The 24298-nt window shown below is 36.1% G+C and overlaps 1 protein-coding gene across 4 annotated transcripts; it reads right to left on the bottom strand.

The window, feature by feature from the left end:
- Positions 1–3092: 3092 nt before the first annotated feature.
- LOC136203591 (serine/threonine-protein kinase STY13) lies at positions 3093–9123 on the bottom strand. 4 transcript variants are annotated; one of them, XM_065994788.1, is made up of 4 exons: positions 8967–9108; positions 8106–8195; positions 6351–7373; positions 3093–3623 (listed from the first exon to the last, which is right to left on the bottom strand). In XM_065994788.1, the coding sequence occupies exons 3-4, from the start codon at positions 7265–7267 to the stop codon at positions 3284–3286; spliced, it is 1257 nt and encodes a 418-aa protein (XP_065850860.1). In that variant the 5' UTR covers positions 7268–7373; positions 8106–8195; positions 8967–9108; the 3' UTR covers positions 3093–3283. The 4 variants fall into 4 exon arrangements, with proteins under 4 accessions (XP_065850860.1, XP_065850859.1, XP_065850858.1 ...); XM_065994787.1 differs by having other exon boundaries at positions 6351–7350; XM_065994786.1 differs by lacking the exon at positions 8106–8195 and having other exon boundaries at positions 6351–7350; positions 8967–9123.
- Positions 9124–24298: the final 15175 nt, after the last annotated feature.

The raw sequence follows: 24298 nt of genomic DNA, 5'->3' as shown, positions 1-24298 counted from the left end.
ATCGTTTTATTTCGTTTATTTTTCCTTCATTTCTTTATTCATAGTTCTTTGTACAAATTTTGATTTTTCTTAGTAATAAAGAGTTTATGTTCTCATTAAAAAAATGATTTGTAAAAACATAAAAAAAAAATATATAATAATAAATTTAAACATTTATACCATTTTGTATAATTTTTGGATTCAATTTCGTATCAACTAAAAAATGACATATTATTTACTAGGCTAACCCCAAATATTAAAATTGTTTCGTAATGATAATCAGTTGATTTACCTTTTCCACTTCTAATTACAAATAACATAACAATCATTTTACAAACCACATCATTTTCCTCCTAATTTATCTCAATGTTTCAACGACTGTGAATAATTAACAAAAAAGGTAAATTTCAAATAAAACTCCTGTGCTTTCACTAATTTTCAGATAAAGAACTATGGTTTACTTTTAGTCAAAACGAGGATCGAGGTTTTCAACTTTAGCAAAATAAAGACTTTTTCGATTGATACTATTAAAATCACCCTTGACGATTTCAAAAATGACATATTTTAAGAACTATTGATATTCTAAGCATCTTTAATTCTTCAATTTTTTTATTTTAAGCTTATTTAGATAATTTTTAGTAGAGAGAGAGTTAATATTTAGAGAGGAAAAGTTCCAAAAAAGATGATTTTCAAAAATCGAAAATGTAATTCCATAAAAAAATATGACATTGAACAACTTTAATTCTTGGGTTAAGGTGCAAAAATACCCCTAACGTTTTGGGTCAGGAGCAATTTTACCCCTAACGTCTGAAATGGTGCAATTTTGCCCCTAACGTTTGTAGCCAAGAGCAATTTTACCCCTAACGTTGGTAATTTGGATCAATTTCAGACACTATTATAAAAACACAGATATTTTTGTTCATTATTTTGCACCAATTGCATATCAATTCATTCTAAAAAAATGATTTCATGTTTTTTGTAATTTAATAATAGAATTGAAGATTAATATTTATAAATTCGGTGAATTTTTTGAATTTTTTATCTAATTCGTACAAAAGACCGTATATTTTTTTATTTATTTTTTAGTTTTTTTCACATCCCAACATATGTTTATGATTTGTTACTGATAAAATGACGCACATGTGAAGTGTAGATGATAAGATTCATGACCGAGAAGACAGTTTTATGAATTATTTCTAAAATTGACCCAATTTATCAATGTTATGGGTAAAATTGCTCTTGGCTACAAACGTTAGGGGTAAAATTGCACCATTTTAGACGTTAGGGGTAAAATTGCACCATTTTAGACGTTAGGGGTAAAATTGCTCTTGGCTACAAACGTTAGGGGTAAAATTGCACCATTTTAGACGTTAGGGGTAAAATTGCTCCTGACCCAAAACGTTAGGGGTATTTTTGCACCTTAACCCTTAATTCTTGAAAATTTTCATTTTCAAGACGTTAAAGATGGTTTTATTAGCATTAATCCAAGTGCGAAACCTCAATCCTCGTTTTGACAAAAAGTAAACTACAGTCTTTTATCTGAAAATTAGTAAAACCACAGAGGTTTTATTTGAAATTTACCCTTAACAAAACTCATAACAACCTACCAATTCTGACATGACAACACAATTTATAAAGACAATCTGACTGACCCAACACATAAGTATAGAAATAAGATTCTCTAACACAACCTGATCAACAGTGTAAATGATAGCATCTCCCACATAACAACAAAGTAAGAATGACGGCTTTTCGTGTTTACCAATTCTGACATAGCAACACAATCTATGAAGACAACCTGACTGACCCAACACGATAACACGAGTATAGCAAATAAGATTCTCTAACACAACCTGTATTTGCTATATGAATATGAGCAATCAACAGTGTAAATGATAGCATCTCTCACACAACAACAGAGATAAGAATGACGGCTTTTTGCAAACACGAAAAAACTAGAACAACAGAACAACCTCCGACTGCAACATATCGGTAACTCATCATAGTTGATAACTCAGATATTCAAAACCACATAGTACCTTCTAATTTATCTCAATGTTTCACTGAGACTAATTAACAAAACCTACAGCAGCCTACACATTCAATGAAACTAGAGTGGCAATATCTGACACGACAACACGATTTATAGAGACAACCTGACTGACACGGCACGAGTATAGCAAATAAGATTCTTTAACACAACCTGCATTTGCTATATGAATATGAGCAGTCAACGGTGTAGATGATAGCATCTCCCATATAACAACAGAGGTAACAATAACGGCCTTTTGCAGACACGACACAACTAGAACAACAAACACGACACAACTAGAACAACGGAACAACCTCCGACTGCAACATATTGGTAACTCATCATAGTTGATAACTCAGATATCCAAAACCACATAGTACTTTCCTCCTAATTTATCACAGTATTTCAAAGGCCGAGTCGGAGACTAATTATAAAAACCTACAGCAGCCTACACATTCAATGATACTAGAGGAGACAATTTCAGACCAGACAATACAATTTATAAAGACAACCCGACTGACACGACACGAGTATAGCAAATAAGATTCTTTAACACAACCTGCATTTGCTATGTGGAATATGAGCAGTCAACAGTGTAGATGATAGCATCTCCCATATAACAACAGAGGTAATAATAACGGCTTTTCGCAGACACGACACAACTAGAACAACAAACACGACACAACTAGAACAACGGAACAACCTCCGACTGCAACATATCAGTAACTCATCATAGTTGATAACTCAGATATCCAAAACCACATAGTACTTCCTCCTAATTTATCTCAATGTTTCAACGGCTGAATCTGAGACTAATTAACAAAACCTACAGCAGCCTACACATTCAATGATACTAGAGGCGGCAATTTCAGACCCAACAATACGGTTTATAAAGACAACCCGACTGACACGACACGAGTATAGCAAATAAGATTCTTTAACACAACCTGCATTTGCTATATGAATATGAGCAGTCAACGGTGTAGATGATAGCATCTCCCATATAACAACAGAGGTAAGAATAACGGCTTTTCGCAAACACGAAACAACCAGAACAACAGAACAACCTCCGACTGCAACATATCGGTAACTCATCATAGTTGATAACTCAGATATCCAAAACCACATAGTACCAGTCTAAATGGTTAAATTTCTCCCTATACTGGAAAGAGAAAAAACTAATACATACACAAGCATACATGTTCCAAATGCTCCAGTTTATATTTTTCACAATTCATTTGTATGTCGGTTTTACGCTCTTATATTGTTCGATCAGTCAACTGTCATGGGCTGAGTCACGCAACATCGGAAGCGTGCCTTGCGGACAGTAGTCATGATCTCAGTTTCAGCATTCTCAAGCATTCTGACAATCTCAGTGAACGGAGGGCGAATTTCAGGGTTGGTGTCCCAGCAGCGAGTCATGATCTCACCTAGTACGGGTAGGCAATCACTTGGGATAACTGGTCGTACGCCCTTGTTCACCACAGCAAACGCAGCCTGCACAGCAGTCATGTTCTGAAAGGGAAGTAAACCCGTCATGAGCTCCCAAAGCACAATTCCGAAGCTATACACGTCCACCTTTTGTGTATATGGTCTGTGCTGAATCATCTCACTGTTTTAAAGGACAAGGAGAACATTAAAGAGGTCATTCGCAATACGATTAATCAACACCAACTGAAAGGACCAAAGATTACTACTCAAACCATCACCGAAGACTTCCGTAAAAGTTAAATTAAGTAACAATTACCAAAGGGGAAAAAAAGAAAGAACCGAGCGTAAAAGTATCACTTTGCAAAATGACCAATTACCTCCCCGCTAAGATAATTCTTCTGATTCCAACAGCTGATTCAGCCAAAACACATATTTAGAACAAAGCTACAAACCGGAGATATGAAAGACCGGAGCCAATTAACACCAACTAAATGGACCAAAGACTACTACTCAAACCATCACCGAAGACTTCCGTAAAAATTAAATTAAGTAACAATTGCCAAAGAGGAAGAAAAGAAACAACTGAGCGTAAAAGTATCAGTTTTCCAAGAGACCAGTTACCTCCCAGCTAGGATATTTCTTCTGATTCCAACAGCTGATTCAGCCAAAACACAGATCATTTAGAACAAAGCTACAAACCGGAGAATGAAAGACCGGAGCCAATTAGCCTGATACTTTACACTTAACATTAGCAAGGCTGAGGATCATAAACAGGAAACTCTTAATTCCCACTGTTCTGCCTGGCCTAATAGCATAGATTTTTAATATTTGGTAAATAATTCATTAGTCCCTACATTTTTAACTAACACACTGTTTAGTCCTCCTATTTTAATAATAGGTTGTTTAGCCCTTAACTTTTGTTCTACTCAACAGTTTAGTCCCTTACTGAGGGACTAAACTATTGAATAGACCGAAAGTTAAGGACCAAATAATGTATTATTAAAATATGAGGATTAAACAGTGTGTCAGGTAAAGTACAAGGGACTAATAAATTATTTAAACTTAATATTTAGATAACAAGTCAATTTTACTTTCCCACTGTTCTGCCTGGCCTAATAGCATAGATTTTTAATATTTGGTAAATAATTCATTAGTCCCTACATTTTTAACTAACATGCTGTTCAGTCCTCGTATTTTAATAATACATTGTTTAGCCCTTAACTTTTGTTTTACTCAACAGTTTAGTCCCTTATTGAGGGAATAAACTATTGAATAGAACAAAAGTTAAGGACTAAAAAATGTAGTATTAAAATATGAGGATTAAAAAGTGTGTCATGTAAAGTACAAGGGACTAATAAATTATTTAAACTTAATTAAATAACAAGTCCATTTTACTTTCAGAATCAGCATACTATTCCCATCTACAACTGGATTAAAAAGACGGGCGTATTGTTCTTCCCATGTTTGTGTTCTAAGCATATTATTACACTAGATTCACCAAAATTATTATAAAAAAAATGAGATTTTTTTACTCTACTATTGTAAGGCGTAGTTTTGATGCTTTACAATTGGCAGGTTTCAATCTCTGATAAGTATATTACCTTAACAGAAGGCATCTATTCAAAGCGTTGGAAGATAATTTTCATTGCTCGAGTTTCGAAACATGTGGCCAGAGCAAAACAAGATTTAATTAACTAAACTAAGATATATTCTTAACAGGATTAAGTGTTCATAAACCTTTTCTAGATAAAAGAGCAATTAATGAATTCAAAACTCAAACAAATAGAAAACAACAGCCATGAAAATGTTGCAATATAAAAATAATACGAAGGCCATATGTGTCTCGTCACATATTTCCAACCCAATTTCTTACCAAATTTTTGACAGAACTTTTGGTGGATGGTTTTGCAAGAATCCATCTCACATGAATTGCCACTACTAGTGCCAAGAAATCCAAACAACTAATTTGAAAACGAAAATTTCCATAAACGTCCATTATTTCCACTACATAACCAGAGGCAGAATTAAACAGCAAGAGAAAAACAACAGAAAGTGTTTGAAAACTTCTACTAACTGATTTCCATAAGCATCTGTTATTTCCAACTAATGAATTGAAGAATGAAACAAAAAGAAAAATTAAACTATGACCAAAAATAAAGTAGAAACTCGGGAATCTTCAATTTAGAGACACAGTAAAATGGCATATGCATAAATTTCATCGTGTGAATTTTCAAATATGGCAAATAAAGTTACAATAATATCCTCATGTATAAAAAAAAGTAAGGATGCTACATATTTTCTATCCAATTGTATTGGCATACCTAGTGTCACATATTTCAAACAATGAAGTGGAAAGCAAAAATTTTAAGAATCCAATACTGCCACAGCTCATCCAGAGGCAGATTTACACAGTAAAAGGAAGCAGTAGCAAGTGTTTACCTTTATTAACATGAAAGAGCAAACAGTGAACTGAAAGATCAAACAAATACGAAAACAACTTCAAACATGTAGAGAAGTGCTGACTCTGTTTTAGTTCACTACCTCCCAGAGACATTCTGGTTCAGTACTCAGAATATATCAGAATGGTAACTACTATCAATAATCAGATAGCATAAGCACATAACTTTTCATGTTCCATTCAACTTTTGCACATAAAGTTACATTACAATCATGTAGTACTATCCTCACTTATAAAAAGATAATAATACCACGATTCAAAGAACCTATTCATATTAATATCACCATTCATGCTGAGGTAGATTCAAAAAGTAACAGGAGACAAGAGGTAAGCTAATATTTATCAATCATCTCAAGGAATCAGAGGGGACTTAAAAGGCCAAAAGAGAAGTAAAAAGATAAGAATAGATAAACACAAACAAAAGAAGGCTATAAGGTTTTAGTGTCTTACGGAGCCATCCAACGGTATGTCCCAGTTTCTGGTGTCATCCCCTCTGTCTGCACCTCGATGCGTGCAACACCAAAATCTGCTATTTTTATTGACTTGTCAGCAGAAATCAAGAGATTATCTGACTTCAGGTCCCGATGGATAAATCCAAGCCCATGAACATATGCCATTCCCCTTGCAACATCCAATGCCTGCTTAACTGCCAACTTCAACGGTACTGCCCGATTCTGCCTCCTGGTTAAAAATTGCCGAACTGACCCTCCCTTCGCATATTCTGTCACAATACACCAAACCATGGGCTTACGGCATCCACCAATAAACCTAACAATGTTAGGGTGCTTTAGTGTTGCAAGCATCATGACCTCCTGCTGAAACTGCTGCTCCATCACTTGTGCCTTCTCAGGGCTGCTTTCTGGCCTCTCTAATATCTTTACTGCAACATCTTCCCCATTATATGTTCCTCTATACAACTTTCCAAAAGCACCTTGTGCAAAAGCAGTGCCCATATTGAGTTTTCTCAAATCAATTGTCCATTCATCATAATTATGTAAACCCTCAGTGGGGTACCTATTATCCATCAAGGCTTGTGCCAACGCATCATCATTTAGTGCATGGGTGACTTTTCCCGGACGAAAAACACTCTGGCCAACTGAGACACCGTAGTTATGGCTCACAGGTTTCAAACCTGGGTGGCTTAAGATGTGGGTTAAAGAATCATTAGAACCCACACTACTATTGTCCACTGACATAGACACAGATCCACCAGCATTGTTTGTTTGTAAACTATCAATGGACATGTTTGTACCCTCACCGAGTTTTTGGTAAAAGCCTTGTGTGAAATCATAATAGTTGTTTTCATTGTCATTATTCCCTCCTATAAGTCCGGTAAATTTTGGCCCTTCCACCATTTTCGAAATCATGAATAAAAATCCTCTACATAAAATTACAGGTACACAATTATCCTCTTCTCAAACTCATGGAATGGTGCCAATTTTGCAGTACCCTAAAACCAACAAATATTAGAACCTGTAAGTCATCAATGTAAGTCAGCAAGTCCAATTAAAATGAACAAATCCTTGTAATTCGTAGTAAATGTGAATGGCAAGCAACAAGCATTAATGCATCCTTTGGCAGCTATTATAATGACTCATTCTGATTTCATTGAAAATATAATAAATCTTCAATTTTCTAAACAATGGATAGAAGAACAAAATACAAACACCATCAGTTTGTGAACCATTTCCAGCAACCAATACAATGAAGACTACTGAGAACCAAAAGTTGGAGAATATATTGGTAAGAATTTGTGCAGATCGTTAAAGAAGAATATTGACTTGACGTTCAAAAGGCTCCAACAAATGTGCTGTAGCAGCAGATCATATCTACTTGACAAAGTAAATGCACACTTAACGGTTTTTAAGTAATAAGGGGAAGCTATCACAAGTACTTCTAACTGTCAAGCGCACATACGCGCGCACACGCGCAGATAACATCACCTGAGCGGAAACAAACAAAATAAATAGATGTAATTATCCGAATCCAAAAAAACTTTTGGACGCATTCGCCATAGCAGCAGATCGTATCTACTTGACACATTAAATGCACACTTGGAACAGATCTTATCAGCTTAACAGCTTTTTAACTAAAAACGGGAAGCTATCACAAAGTACTTCCAAACCGTCACACACACGCGCACACGAGGGCGTGCAGATAACATCGGAGCCAAAGAAAGAAACATGATAATTTATGATGCCATACCTGAGCGGAAACAAACAAACTAAAGAGATGTAATTATCCGAATCCAAGATTTTTGTCGCATTCGAAGCAACAGCTTTGGCAACATCTGAGCTGTAATAAAAGATATCTATAAAAAGTAAAAACCCTAGTATATATAATACCATGGAAACTCAACCATTGATTCCAGTTCAATATCTTATATTTGTACTTCTTTCTGCAATTCTCAACTTTTTATATCCAAAAATAATTTTTAAACTTCCTCCACTTTGATAGGTAACATGCTTCTATAACTATAATACCATAGAAATTCAACCCTCGATTCCAGTTCACATATCTTATAAAAACTTTGTACATTTTTCAGTAATCCTCAAATATTTATATCCAATAATCATTTCTACAGTGATTTAGCTGTAGGAATTCAACATAACTATCAATCAAAAATAGAAAATGAATTTAGATTTATACCAAACATCACAAAATTTCCCGTAACATTCATATAATCCAAACAGACCTTAAAAAAACAAAAAAAAATTATATACTCGTACTAATTCCAGTAACAGAACCATGAAACTAATGATTAGCTAACACAAAGGACGGTTACGAGAAAGAACTCCGAAACCGCGTATTAACATTAAACCCCAAGTAGTTTCCACAAAAAAGAAAAACGAGTCCATATACATAGATCAGGTAATTAAAACACTAGATAGATCGAAAGACGAGTCAAAATCAAATAAACGATACAAAAAAAAGCTGATAGAAAGTCCGATGAATACAACTACATGAACAGAATGCAAACCTCAAGCATAGACAAACAACATACCGGCAAATAAAATTATACTGAACACAGTGAAATTGAAGATGAAATGAAATTGAAATGCATACCTGATTGAGAAAACTAGCAGCAGAACGTTGTTTGCAAGGAAAAGCAAAAACGAGTATATGACCCAAGAGGAAGAAATAATCCACTGAAGACGAGGATGGGAGGAGCAGTCTTCGTTTCTTATTTACTTCCCAATGCCTTCGTTTATATTAGGACTGTTGTCAGTGTTACTCGCGAGTATATTTGTTTTCTTACTCGCTTTAACTGTCAAACGCGTGTCTCAATGATCTTTTTAAGGACATTCACCCTCTAATTATTTTGTACTAGTTTATACTGTATTTAATTTTTATTTTTAATAAATATTGGATAAGGTGTATTATATTTTACTTTTACTATGTTGCCAAAAATAAAAATAGAAGTTACTTTTATATGGTGGCTGAATGAGATTAATTTACCATATTAGTAAATGGATTTCTAATATATTTATCACCCTTAAAAAAAATAAGCCCACCTAGATCGTTTAGACACTCGAAATCGAAAATCCGTTCCGATTTTTTTCCGATTAGTCTCTCTAAATGTTTTTTGGTTCCTAGGCGATTTTTACCTGTATGGGCTCTACCTAGGCCACTTGGATGCTGCCTAAACGACGATTAGCAAAACCATTTTTTTATCGTGAATTTTTTTTTTCTCTATTATAATTCACTTTTAAGTTATTTCAATGATATTGTCATTGAAATGTTGATATTTGCACATTTTTTAAGATATATGATATAAACATACGTGTTTTTCTATATTAAATAATTTTATATTATTATTTTTAGATAATATAATATATTAAAATAGAATTTATATAACAATTTATTGATAAACAAATAAAAATATAAAAATAAAAATTCGAGAAGATCCATTCCCCTAGAATAGCGTCTAACGTCTTTTACAATCTTGATATTTATATGTGTTTTAAAATCGTGAGATTTAAAATGTTAGATTTAGACCAAAAATACAAAAATAAAAATATGATTAATTCTCGAAGACCATATCCACTTGACTAGCATCTAATGTCTTTTACAACATTGATATTTATATGTGTTTTAAAATCGTGAGATTTAAAATATTAGATTTAGACCAAAGCGGATAATATTTACACGATTTTAGCCAAGCTATTATAATATATTTATAGTTTTATGTGACTAATTATTTAGGGTAAATTACACTCATGGCCATTGAACTTTATCTATGTTAACATTGTGACCACTGAACTTCAATTCTTAACAGCATGGCCACTAAACTTTACACTTTTTAACACCAGTGGCCACTCAACTTTAACCAAGTCCTCAAAATGACCGTTGACGACCTCAAAATGAAAATGTTCAAGAATTAAAGTTGTTTAGAACGACATTTACCATGAAACCACATTTTTTATTTTCCAAAATCACATTTTTTGGAGCTTTCTCTTTCTAAAATTCACTTTCTCTCTCCTAACCAAACAACATCTAAATGACCTCAAAACTAAAATTTTCAAGAATTCAAGTTCCTTAGAATATCATTAACTCTTCGAATTTTTTATTTTCAGACTGTCAGTGGTCGTTTTGAGGCGTTGAGTGACCATTGGTATTAAAAAGTATAAAGTTCAATGGTCATACTGTTAAGAATTGAAGTTCAGTGACCATAATGTTAAATGTATAACGATCAGTGGCCATTGGTGTAATTTACCCTAATTATTTAATATAATCAGAGAAGAAAAATGAAATTTTAAATAAAAATATTACTAACATGTTGGGGTAAGAAAATGATTTTTTTAGGTATAATTTATATGATTTAGTACAAAAATACAATAAAACAAACAATATGAAAAGTAAAATACGTATATAATATCTCTCAAAAACAAACAATATTTTTTTTTTGGCAACCCACAGAAACAAAACAGACAGCCAGGCACTAGTCTCGGGAAACATGCACCAATTATCTTCCATTAATAGACAAGCCATGTATTCCGGTGGGTTCGGAAGAACCGTAACCCCAAGATGTGTCGTGTGGCCTTCAGAAGCTAAGCGATCTGCCACCCGATTCTGTTTCTTATACATATGTAAAAACTCCACTTGAGTAAACTCAACCCGAGCTCACCGGATAGCAGTGATTAAATTTGGGGAATGCGTGTTTGGCGCCCACTCGGGCAAGATCATCTGCACCGCCTCCAGATTATCTGCTTCCACCTGCAGTCTCTGAATAGCCAACTCTGCTGCTCTCCTCATCCCGGACGATCTCCTCGAGCTGTCAGTATTCAGTTTAGCCAAGCCCTCCCTCGGCCTCTCCCACCCAATCCATTGAGTGTATCCAGACGTTGAATAAGACAAGTGCTTGTTGTTCGGAAGCTTTCTCGAAACAGCTTCATTTTTCGCAGAATCAGTTCCTGTGGCCTGGTCTATACTGCAGTCTCAAACTCTTACCCTTTTTTTTTAATTGCATGTACTCATCCCATTACCCTAACGGATATACATTTTGCATCTCATATCCGTCCCATATAATTCGCGGGTACCCTTACCCGTTAAGAATCAATAAATAAAACAAAAAAGATTACAAATTTAACAAAGTATAAATTTAATAAATCAACATCTAAAACTTGAATAAATTGAACTTTAATCAATAAGAATAAAGTAGTTTAGTTTTATCACTCAATGGTTGAAGAATAAAAGATTTGGATTCAAATCTCATATCTTATATCTAAGAAACAATAATATTTTTTAATATATAAAAGAGTTATGACGGGTAACAGGTACCGAGTACCCTTGGGGGTATTCTCATACCCATCCCATTACCCTAACGGGCAATGGTTTTGATCCTACCGTCACATATCCTTTTATACAGGGTACAGATAGTTCCATTAGGGTCGGGTAGTGCAGGGTATCCGCGGGTACACTACCTGTTGCCATCCCTACTTCCCCCAAAGACTTCGACATTTCGCCAACTCCACACCTGGTGATAAACAATGGCAAATAGCGCAAGCTCATCCTTTAGGTCCTTCACAATCTCCCTTTCCACACACTCCCGAACCCAGTCACTTGTCAGTACCGCAAAGAATCGCGAGTGAAAATTTCTTAGTAAAATATGTCGCCAAACGAATGCACTACTCGCACAATCCCGGAGGGAATGGGTTAACGATTCAGTTGCCAAATTGCATCTACTACAGACATACGTCTCTACCAGATGTCAACGTCTTCTTTCCATATTCGTTAGGAGCCTATCCCAAACGCATAACCAGACAAAGCTACGAATCTGATAAGGTATATCGAGCGACCATATCCGCTTCCAAACTGGCGATGGATAGGCTTCCAAATTAATATTAAAAGCCAAGTTAGCCGATTTGCAAGAAAATGCCCCATTATTCGAGGATGCCCAACAACGAGAATTAGTGTCATCTAAATCACTGTTTACTTTCACTCCTCGAATCCGCAGAAGGACCTCAATATCTAAAAACTACTCGAACTTCGACCAATCCCAATAACCTTCTTCTCTTACAACTTTTGAGACCCTCCAATTCCTCGCCTCGGGAGGGGGCTAACTAGTACAGACCTCGATTAGCTTCCTGTTATCCGGTCAAGGGTCCGTCCAAAATATGATATTTCTACCATTCCCTACCTTCCACGTTATTCCCGTGTAGAACTCCAAAAAAACTACACTCACCCCTTTCCACAAGAAAGAACAACAGTTAACTCTTTCATTACTTCCCCCAAAAATCAAATATTTTCTCACTACGCCATTTTCTCTTTCACATGACACAAGATATATGACAGACATTTGTTTTTATGTCATTTGAATTTTTTCACGACATTATAATAAATTTATGTCATTTGAAAGCTTAAGCGCAAACCATCTCAAAACACATGTGAAATTACGATGACACACGTCTGTCATCCTAAGAAAACGTGATTTTAATCGAAAAGGTATGTAATCATCAGATGATACGACGTATATATAACTATCATTATTGTCTGAAAATAAAAAAGCGGCAAATGAAATAAGTTATGCAGCCAGACCAAAATGTATCTCAAATTTAATGCGTTCAAACGTTTGACTAATATTTCAGCTCATATATAAACCAAAACCTACAGAGTTAATTAGGTTTCTTTGAGCTCAATGAGTCATTTTGAAGGTTTTCAGCTCGATGATTCAGGATTTAGCTCTCCCATTCCTCTCTTTGGCTAACTCTATGGAAGCTTTCTACATGCAAATCTATATTTCTGAAATTGAAACATATAAATGGTAAGCTATATTTGTTCTTTTCCTCGATGTCTTAGGGTTTTATTGTTCCTTAATCTAGCTTTTCCTAATCAAACCTGAAATAATCATCAGATTTACTCTTACAATAATTGTTCAGCTGCTAGAATAAGGATGTATTAATTTTCAAACTTACCAATGAAAAGGTTGGGTCTTTCTCTTAGATACACTGATTTCTGTATTAATTGTCAGATTTACCAATGAAAAGAATGAGTCTTTATCTTACATGCACTGATTTTGCATTTTAAATTCATGTTACAGGTGGGTGATGTTTGAAGCTATTGTGGGTGATGCTGAGATAGGTAGATCTTGCTCTTTTCATTTGCAAATATTATTAACATTAGGGATTATGAACTGATCTGAGTCTCTTTTTATTTGCAAATATTATTTGCAGGGATATTAACAATGCTTATGTACATGGAAAGATTGATTGAAGAGTATAACATGGAAAGATTTCTTTGACATATTAAGTATATGTGATTTTAGGTTGTTATCTTATTTGAGAAAAAGTGTAGTAAGGGGTTGTGAGTATATGTATGAATATAAATGCTACATCAACCTACTTTCAAATCTTTTCTTGCTACTCTAAATGTCCTAGATATATGTCATCCAGATTACGAGGGGTGTTGAAATAATAAAATAGTATAAGGGTCAGTTGGTAATTATCTTGTCTCTAATTAGATCAGGTAGTTAGGTATATGGTTGAATATGTATGAACTGATTAGCTATGCTTTTATACTTTACATATTCATTGAGTATATGTATGAAACATGTAGCAAGGGGTTGTGAAGTTATAAGCATGCTCTTATACTTTAGATGTTCATTAAGTATGTGTATGAAGCATGTAGTAAAGGGTTGTGAAGTTGCTTCATGTTCATTGGTTGATGTTCTATTTTGACTTGAATATGTATGAACTAATTGGCCATGCTCTTATACTTTAAATGTTCATTGAGTATGTGTATGAAACATGTAGTAAAGGATTGTGAAGTTGCTTCATGTTCAATAGTTGATGTTTTGTTTTGACTTGAATATGTATGAACTGATTAGCCATGCTCTTGTACTTTAGATGTTTATTGAGTATGTGTATAAAGTATATAGTAAGGGGTTGTGAAGTTATAGGCATGCTCTTATACTTAAGATGTTCATTGAGTATGTATGTGTATGAAGCATGTAGTAAAGACTTGTGAAGTTGCTTCATGTTCATTGGTTGATGTTCTGTTTTGACTTAAATATGTATGAACTGGTTGGCCATGCTCTTATACTTTAGATGTTCATTGAGTATATTTATGAAGCATGTAGTATGGGGTTGTGAAGTTATAGGCATGCTTTTATATATTTTAGATATTCATTAAGTATGTGTATGAAGCATGCAGTAGAGGGTTGTGAAGTTGCTTCATGTTCATTGGTTGATGTTCTGTTTTGACTTGAATATGTATGAAATGATTGGTCATGCTCTTATACTTTAGATGTTCATTGAGTATGTGTATGAAGCATGTAGTAAGGGGTTGTGAAGTTATATGCATGCTCTTATACTTTAGATGTTCATTGAATATATCGAAAATATAATTGCTGCAACATGAGTTATATTGTTTGATGCATGTTGGGTGTATGGTTTCCTATATAAGCAATTGTTAGAGATTTTGTTTAATAACTTACTTTTTTGTTCTTCTATTGTACGGCTTTATCAAGACATACATAAGAATTCATTGAGTATGTGTATGAAGCATGTAGTAAGGGTTGTGAAGTTGCTTCATGTTCCTTGGTTCATGTTCGATGGTTGATATTCTGTTTTGAGTTGAATACGTATGAACTGATTGGCCATGTTTTTATACTTTAGATGTTCATTAGGTATGTGTATGAAGCATGTAGTAAAGGGTTGTGAAGTTATAAGCATGTTCTTATACTTTAGATGTTCATTGAGTATATCTAAAATATAATTGCTGCAACATGAGTTATATTATTTGATGCGTGTTAGGTGTATGGTTGCCTATATAAGCAATTGTTTGAGATCTTGTTTGATAACTGACTTTTTATGTTCTTTTATTGTACTGCTTTATCAAGACATACATAAAAATTCATTAAGTATGTGTATGAAGAATATAATAAGGGGTTGTGAAGTTGCTTCCTTTTCCTTGGTTGATGTTCAATACTTCATATGTCTGTTTTGACTTAAATATGTATGAACTGATTAGCATGCTCTTATACTTAGAGGTAGAAGAAGTATATCTACTTCAAATTAGGAAGTATATAACTTTGTATTTTAAAATAAGTTTAAGTTGTGCATTACACAAAATCTACAATAAACCTATATCCACAGGTTATACAAGTAAGTTAGGCCCCACACACTTGAAAACTAAAGGTAACTTAATCTTCAAGTTGTGGAACTGCTTAGTGCTCTCCCTCTTGCACACTATACGCCCATTACATGCTCTTCCCTCCATCTTTTGGCAGTTTCATCATATTTTGCCATGTTATTGTTGTATTGCTCAACAACTTCCTGCCCTAGAAATGGACCCTCAATGCGGGGCTCTATTAGTAATGCATATATATGCCACAATAACTAACAAATGCATAGATATATTAGATATAAACGTGGATAATTGTGTAGAAAAGAATAGATAAAAACTAGTGGCAAATCTAACTATGGCAGAGAGATAGGAAGGGCAAGGAACGAGCTGGGGAAGTTTGATCCTCCCCCCTCCCAGGACTAACATTAGAATTATAAACTGAACCAAAACTGAGAATGAAGGAATAAATTGATCAGTGTATATATATGCATGGTATTATATGTAGTATAAATATCTTAATGAACTTTGTGTTATTACAATTGGTGGTCTATGTGGGAACTGGATAGGGAAGCGGATATGAAATTCGTATAGAGGACATGCATGCTGTTGGTCCCTAGTAATTAGTTCCAAGGGGGGATAGGAACTAATGTAACTTTTTCGCTTTTAATTATGCTGACTTAATGTTATTTTAAGAGTTTGTTAACTCAGCGTGTTGGTCAGCACGGCCGATTGATTAGTCAGACAGTTTTAGTACTATGCTGACTAAGACTGCTTGACTTGAGAGTTGGGAATTGACGCTTGGGAGGTCAGCTTCCAACTCAGCACTCAGATTTACTCAGTTTCAGTTTTAACAATTTATAAGCTGAGTAAATATCACAAGCAACACATGCACATATACATATATATTGAGAGAAAGAGTTTAGAAGTTACTCAGCACGACTTATCCTGGTTCGGCCTCTCTACCTACGTCCAGTCCCCAGTTCCTCCTGGGATTTTCAATCCAATACTGAGCTCTTTCAAGGTAGAGCACAAACCCTTTACAAGGTAGTGAGTATGCAAGAGTACGTCCTCTATTCGTCTACTCAGCTCCTACTAAGTACTACAACCCAGCACTTAGATTTTTCTACCACTGAATGCTTACAACCAAGCACTCAGCATACACTCTCAATATTACAATTGATAAACACTTGTTCTCTTTTCAGTAAAGAACACTTTAGAAGATTACACAGAATCACTCTAGCATTTACACAAAGAATAGAAGATTTGGTGTAAGATCTTTGTATTTGAGTGCTTTTAAGATTTCTCTCTTGGATTTTTCTTTTCTAATTCCGCAATGATCCAAGGTTCTTGATTGTCCTTTTATAGATGGAAATCTGCAGATGGATCATTTGAATTTTTTTAGCCGTTAACTTCAAAACGGCTCTTTTAGGGAACATCTTCTGGTCAGCTTCAGACTGTTCTGCCATTCCCTTTCTCTGTTTTCTTCAGGCGTCGGGTTTTGTCTTCTTGCATCAGACTTGTCTTTTTGTGCCAGTTGTCTTTTACCAATAATCCATTGACCCATGTTTCTTGGAATTAGTCTTCTGTGTATTTTCGAGGCCTCAATTATTGGTGCAGAAGATTGGCAGACTTTGTCCTTTAGTGAACGGATCATTCATGCTATCCTGACTGTCACTCAGCTTCACTCGTTATCTTCGAATGTTCAACTTCCATGCCGAGTTCCTTCTTAGTCAGCTCCGTTCTGTTTATATGATTCTGAAGGAGTCTTTTAATTTAGTCAGCTTCGTTCTGGCAACTTTGAAGAAGACTTCTGAAACTGAGTTCTACTCCACTCAGCTTCTATTCTTTTATGCTGAGTTCCGTTCCACTCAGCTTGGCTTATGCTGACTTTTGTCCTGTCTAACTTTATGTATATATTTTTGCACTCAATATTGAACAAACACATTAGTAAAATTAAATCAAAGCATTTAAATTTAATTACCTCTTAATCATGGATGATTTTGTCAAATCAAAATCTTGTGGAAAAGTGTTTCAACAAACTCCCCCATTTTGATGTTGGCAAAATACATAATTATGGAACTCAGTTATAAGTTACCCCATGATTGATTTATTTTTGAAATGACTCCCCCGTAAGGGTTGCACATATTGTCTTAACTTAATTCTAAACCTTCCAAGATTTAATTGAATTATCCTTAAGACATTTGTGTATACTGACTTAATTTAATGTTAGATTTTTTAAGATCTGAGCTAATTTGATTTAAGTCAGTTTTCAAAAATATTAGAAGTATGTTGCTACTCAGTTTATTACATAAGTATTTTGGTGTTAATGTATACTGAGTATGTTTTACTTCTTAATTTTGTTTGTTCAATTTTATCAGCCAGATTGAGAAAATGGTATTTGGCATAGATTAAGCAAAAAAAACATATGAAGAAAGATTCTATGCTAAGTTCTAGACATTGCCTAAGCTATATCTAGTTCTTCTTCTTTTCCTTCATATTGACTTGAGCTTGAGGGTCATCTCGAGCTACTCCTTTGCATTTATCTTTACTTCCTGAGGCATTACCTGCAAGCTGAGTTCCTTCTTGGCTTGTCTCCCCCGTTTTGCCATCATCGGGTTTATAAAGGAAGGTATCATTGCGAGCATGAGTGGAGAGGTGATTTGAGTAACGCTGGAGCCTCTTAGTACTTTCACGCAAGCCATCAATTATAGGAACGCTGTCATCTTGGACATGGCGAGGAACCCGGAGAGAGCTGCTAATCATGCTAAGTAGGCATTCATGGGATTTGCTAAGCCAGGTGAGCGCGCTGGTGAGCTGACCAAAAGATTGGTGGTACATCTTTAGCAAGGCAGAGTCATAGAACATGCGCTGAGCATTGTTGATGCGCATTGCCTTCATAATTGATTGGGAAAAGCTCAAGAGTTGACCATTGGAGATTGGATCAACATCCATCTGTGCTTTGTTGACGTTGAGTAGACTTACTGCTTCGCTCAGTTGGTCAATTGTACACTGAGAGGAGGAGGAGACTAACTCATGCGTGTAAGTCAGCTCAGCATTGAACTTGGTAAAGCATTCTTGGAGTTCAGCAGATGTGGCATACTCAGTATTGCCAGGTGCGCTTGATTTGGATAGTTCTGCAGTTAACTTAGCAAAATAGCCTTGAAGTTCAGTGGAAGTTGCATACCCTGGATTAACTTCCGACGGTTGTTGGATTTTGCCTTCAAGCGAGTTCAGATGGTTTACCATGGTGAGTACCAATTCAGTCAGCTTTGCTATTTAGTCTTGCCTGGGTTGCTGAGTCTAAACTGTGGTCATAACACTTACTAGATCCTTGAGTCCTCTAAGTTCATTGAGAAGCTGAGTGATACCAGACAGTTGAGAGGACTCGGCATGAGAAGATCTAGTAGCATCAGCTTGAGGAGGGTTCAATTCTTGAAGCAAGGACTGAGCAGAGGCAATGATTCGTCGGCCTGACTCAGTAGCATTTAAGTATGTGAATTGAGCCGCATTTGTCTCAGAGGCTGGAATTGAGCTTGATGGAGGTGGAGTTGGCTGTTTGCCAGATTGATCATCTTGCAGATTGGCTTCAGGAGCTGATTTATCAACATGCTGTGTTGGAGGTGGAGTTTGGTTAGTCATGTTGACCTGCTCATCCTGAGTGGGTGAAGTTGAAGCAGGATTTGTTCCATCTTGAGCAGTTTTTGGATTCTCCGGAGTCTTGGCTTGTTCCTCAATATGAGTAACAGAGGCTTGGTTTTGCACAAGATCCGTTGGAGGAGACTCAGGCTCAGCATCATTAGAGAAATATTTGAACTGAATTTTGGAGAGTTCAGCATCAATATCTTGAGGAAGGGAATCATCTAGAAGATCAATTTGCTTTTGTGCTTTCTTCTTGAGTCGCTTGAACCTTGTTTCTTTAGGAGGAGATGGGTCAGCATGAATAACCTCCTCATCAGTATCAATTGTCTCTTCTACCACAGTTGGATTCTCATGTTGCTCAATATGATCCTCAACAGCAACATTTTCTTCTTCCTCAATTCTCCGCTCAGCATCATCCTGATGTTGCTCAACACTAGTAGGTTGTTCCTGCTCGGTATTGACTTCTTCCTCAACATGAGTTTCTTGCTCAGCATCCTTGACCGGCTCAGCATGAGTTTGGTCTAGGTCAATTCCATGACCTTTTGAAGGTACAATCCAATCCAAGGGATTTGCTTCAACTGTCTTTGAGGTATGACCCTTCTTCCTTTTCATCAAAGGGGATTCCGGAGTTCCCTCTTCTTCATCCTCAGGCTCTTCTGGCCTCTTTCTTTTCTCTGCCGACTCAGCTTTCTCCTTAGCCTGGTCAGTATTAACATTCTTAGCTCTGTTCATAGCCCGCTTCTTCCTGGGCACTGCGTCAATATCTTTTCCACACGTTGCTAGTGCTTTTCTCTTCTTCTTGGCCTTAGGGGACTCAGCAGGAGCCTCCACTTCTTTCTCAGGCTCATGCTCAGGTTCAACTTCTTGCTCAGCTTCATCATTTTCCTCAGCATCTTCAACTTCTTCATATCCTTTCAATGGTTGATTGTATAATAATCCAACCAGCAGAGCTTCAGTGATTTCGCTTCCCAAACTGTCTGTTTCATTCACGGTCTCAATCTGCTTATCCTCCAGAATTTTTATGATTAGAGAGCCCAATCGAAGTTTCTTACCTCCTCGTTGAAGAGCTCCAACTAGAAAGACTGGAAGGTTGAGAGGAGTGTAGGTCAGCATGTGTCATATGAAGCACTGCTCAAAGTTGGAAGCGGATGAGGCTGAGTTGAGTTTGGGGAATATGAAGTTGGTCAGTATGTAGTGTGCCATCTTCTGTTCTTGCCCCATACAGGTGCTGGGTATTTCACCTTTATGATTTTTGGGTTTACAGAACCCCTTGATCTTGTCAAGCTTTTCCTTTGGTAGCTTCTCTTTTGTTGTCCTAAATTCTATTCCTTCGTCTGGTAAATTTAGCAAAGTAGCTAGATAGGTAGGGGTTATGGTGATTTTCTGACCTTTGACTGTAGTCTCCAAATAGTCAGCATCCTCTTCATCAACAAACATGTTGGAATAAAATTCTCTGACCAGTCTAGGGTATGTTTTTCCGGCGAGTGAGAAGAGACCGGTCCATTTGTTCTTCTCGATCCAGTCACAGAACGGTTTCTCAGAAGTAACGAATCCTGGAGAGAACCATCTGCATTTTAGAACCTCCAAGTTGTTGACCTTCTTATGGACCTTGATCATGTTCCTTTCTACTGGTTTAGATGAACCGGCGGGGTCAGCTTGAGTGGGTTTGCCAGATGTTTGGCCAAGCTGAGTGGTGACGTTAGGGATTTCGTTTTTGCCGGAAGCCATTGTCACAGATGAAGGTTTTAAGGTTTAGGGAGAGAGAAGAATTCGATTTCAGAAGATTTTAAGCATAAAGAGTAATGAGTGGGGATCCTTCCACTACTTATAGAGTTTTGAGTCATTAATGAACTAGCCGTTTTCATCTTGGGACTTTAATCGACAAAGATTCTGCCATTTATGACAGGTTCGGCGCATGGGTATTCATTATTACTTGCGTTTTTCTAGGTATGATTTGTTACACGTGTCATTGTTTATCGGTGCAAGTGGGCTTTTACTCAGTTTGCCAGAATATGAGTCGTTTATGATACTGAGTATTTAATTCTACGTAGATGGATTTCCTATCTCTTAGTAACTCAACATACGTTAATCACACAGCATGTACATCTACTCAGCATAAGATGATTACTCAATATGTTTATCTACTCAGCACAGAATATTTTACTCAACATTTGTATCTACTCAGCATAGACTATTAAGCTCAATGTGCAGTAGTTACTAGATTGATATCAGTCAGCATGGTACTCACTCAACATTTATTCAAATATTTAGAATTATTCAAGAGGATTAGACATACCGATTGCTTCCCTTAGTATGTTAAATTGCTCACGAGCCAAAGGCTTGGTGAAGATATCTGCAAGCTGTTCATTTGTTGACACATAGGTTAGCTTGATCTCACCCTTTAGTACGTGATCTCTGATGAAATGATGCCTTATGCTGACATGCTTCATCCTGCTGTGTTGGATAGGATTCTCGGATAGATCAATGGCACTTTTGTTGTCACATTTGATCTCTATTGTCTCAGTTCTTACTCCATAATCCTCAAGCTGTTGCTTTATCCATAGGACTTGAGCTACACAGCTTCTAGCAGCAACGTACTCAACTTCAGTTATAGACAGAGCAACTGATGACTGCTTCTTACTGAACCAGGATACTAGACAGCTTCCAAGGAAATGACATCCTCCTGAAGTACTCTTACGTTCTAGCTTATCCCGTCCATAGTCAGCATCAGTGTATCCTATGAGTGTGAATTCATTTGAAGCTGGATACCACAAACCTGCATCAACTGAGCTCTGCAAATATCTAAAAATTCTTTTTACAGCAATTAAGTGAGATTCCCTTGGGTCAGCTTGATATCTTGCACAATAACATACTGAGTACTGTATATCAGGTCTACTAGCAGTGAGATAAAGTAAGGAGCCTATCATACCTCGATAAAGTTTACTATCTATTGACTTACTTTTCTCATCTTTGCATAGGACAATATCAGTACCCATAGGGGTTGATATGGGCTTACAATCTTCCATATCAAATTTCTTTAACATCTCCTTGGTGTACGTGGACTGACTAATGAAGATGTCGTTCTTACCTTGCTTGATCTGAAGTCCAAGGAAGAAGCTGAGTTCTTCCATCATAGACATTTCGAACTCAGTCTGCATCTGTTTGCTAAACTCTTGACACAAGGATTCGTCAGTAGCACCAAATATTATGTCATCTACATAGATTTGTGCAAGTAGGGTATGTTTACCCTTTTTCTTAATGAACAAGGTTGTGTCAGCTTTTCCTCTGACATAATTCCTGGTCAGCAGGAAGTTGGTCAACCTTTCATACCAAGCTCTTGGAGCTTGCTTCAGGCCATATAAGGCCTTCTTGAGTTTATAAACGTGGTTTGGAAATTTTGGATCTTCAAAACCGGGAGGTTGATTAACATATACCTCTTCGTTTATAAAACCATTAAGAAATGCACTTTTAACATCCATTTGATACAATTTAAAATTCATGAAACTAGCATATGCACACAATATACGTATAGCTTCTAACCTAGCAACTGGTGCAAAGGTTTCACCATAATCAATGCCCTCTTGCTGACTATAGCCTTGGGCTACAAGTCGGGCTTTGTTCCTAACTACATTTCCATGCTCATCTAATTTGTTTCTAAAACCCCACTTAGTTCCTATGGATTTTTGATTCCTAGGTTTAGGTACTAAATCCCATACCTCATTTCTCGTGAATTGGTCAAGCTCTTCTTGCATAGCATTGATCCAATACTCATCATGCTCAGCATCATCAAAGTTCTTTGGTTCATGAACTGATACGAAAGCAACGTTGCAAAGGAATTTCCTAAGCTGGTCTCTAGTCATTACTTTGTTGTTGGCATCATCAAGTATGGACTCTTCTGAATGTCCTCTTGGAATTTTTATCTCCTTGGGTAATGTTGAGTTGTTTGGAACAGGTGTTTCTACAATCTCTGCAGGGACAGATTGGTCAGCAAAGGTAATTTCAGTTTCAATTTTACCTTTGGTCAGCTCTTGTGCTGATGGCTCAGCACCTCCAATTAGGTCAGTATGAGCTGAGTTCGGCTCATCCTCCATGGGTTGAGTTGTCTTACCTGCAGGGTCAGTTTCATCGAAATCTATATGGACTGACTCTTCTACAACTTGAGTTCTTTTATTATAAATTCTATATGCTTTACTGTTTGTTGAGTACCCTAAAAAGATTGCTTCGTCAGCTTTGGCATCAAATTTTTCCAAATTGTCTTTTGTATTGAGTATGAAACATTTACACCCAAAGGCACGAAAGTAGCCAATTTTGGGCTTTCGTCCTTTCCAAAGTTCATAGGGAGTTTTCTTTAATATGGGTCTAACTAAAGCCCTATTCAATATATAACATGCTGTGTTGACAGCTTCTCCCCAAAAATACTTCGGAAGCCTATTTTCACTCAGCATTGTCCTGGCAATTTCTACTATTGTCCTATTTTTCCTTTCAACAACTCCATTCTGTTGAGGAGTTCTAGGGGCAGAGAAATTGTGGTCAATACCATTGGTTTCACATAATTCATCAAACATTTGGTTTTTGAATTCTCCACCATTATCACTTCTAATGTGAGCTACTCTTAGGTCTTTGTCATTTTCAAGCTTTTTGATTAATGTAGTAAACATCTCAAATGTTTCATCTTTGCTACTCAGCAAGATGATCCAAGTATACCTAGAGAAATCATCTACAATAACTAAGGAAAATTTCTTACCTCCCATGCTGAGTGGTTGGATAGGTCCGAAAAGATCCAAATGTAGTAATTCCAATGGTCTTTTGGTTGAGATAACATTTTTGCTATGAAAGGACTTTTTGGTTTGTTTACCTTGCTGACAAGCATTACACAGTTGATCTTTTTCATACTTTAATTTGGGTAACCCCTCAACTAATTGCTTTCTAGCTAGTTTGGCAAGGAGGTCCATGCTGACATGCCCAAGTCTCTTATGCCATAGCCAGGAGTTGTCCTCTTTAGATACTAAGCATATATTATTTGAAAATTGCTTTTCTAAACTCAACATATAAACATTTTCTACACGAGGGGCTGTTAAAATCAAATCGTTTGTTTTTCCCTCGAGTATTTGACATTGAGTATCATCAAATATAACCTTTCTTCCACTCTTGCAAAGCTGAGCTACACTTAGAAGATTATATTTGAGACCCTT

Source organism: Euphorbia lathyris, chromosome 8 (genome assembly GCF_963576675.1).
Source record: "Euphorbia lathyris chromosome 8, ddEupLath1.1, whole genome shotgun sequence".
Lineage (NCBI taxonomy): Eukaryota > Viridiplantae > Streptophyta > Magnoliopsida > Malpighiales > Euphorbiaceae > Euphorbia > Euphorbia lathyris.
Note: the sequence above shows the minus strand (reverse complement) of the source record. Positions and strands in the feature narration are given on the sequence as shown.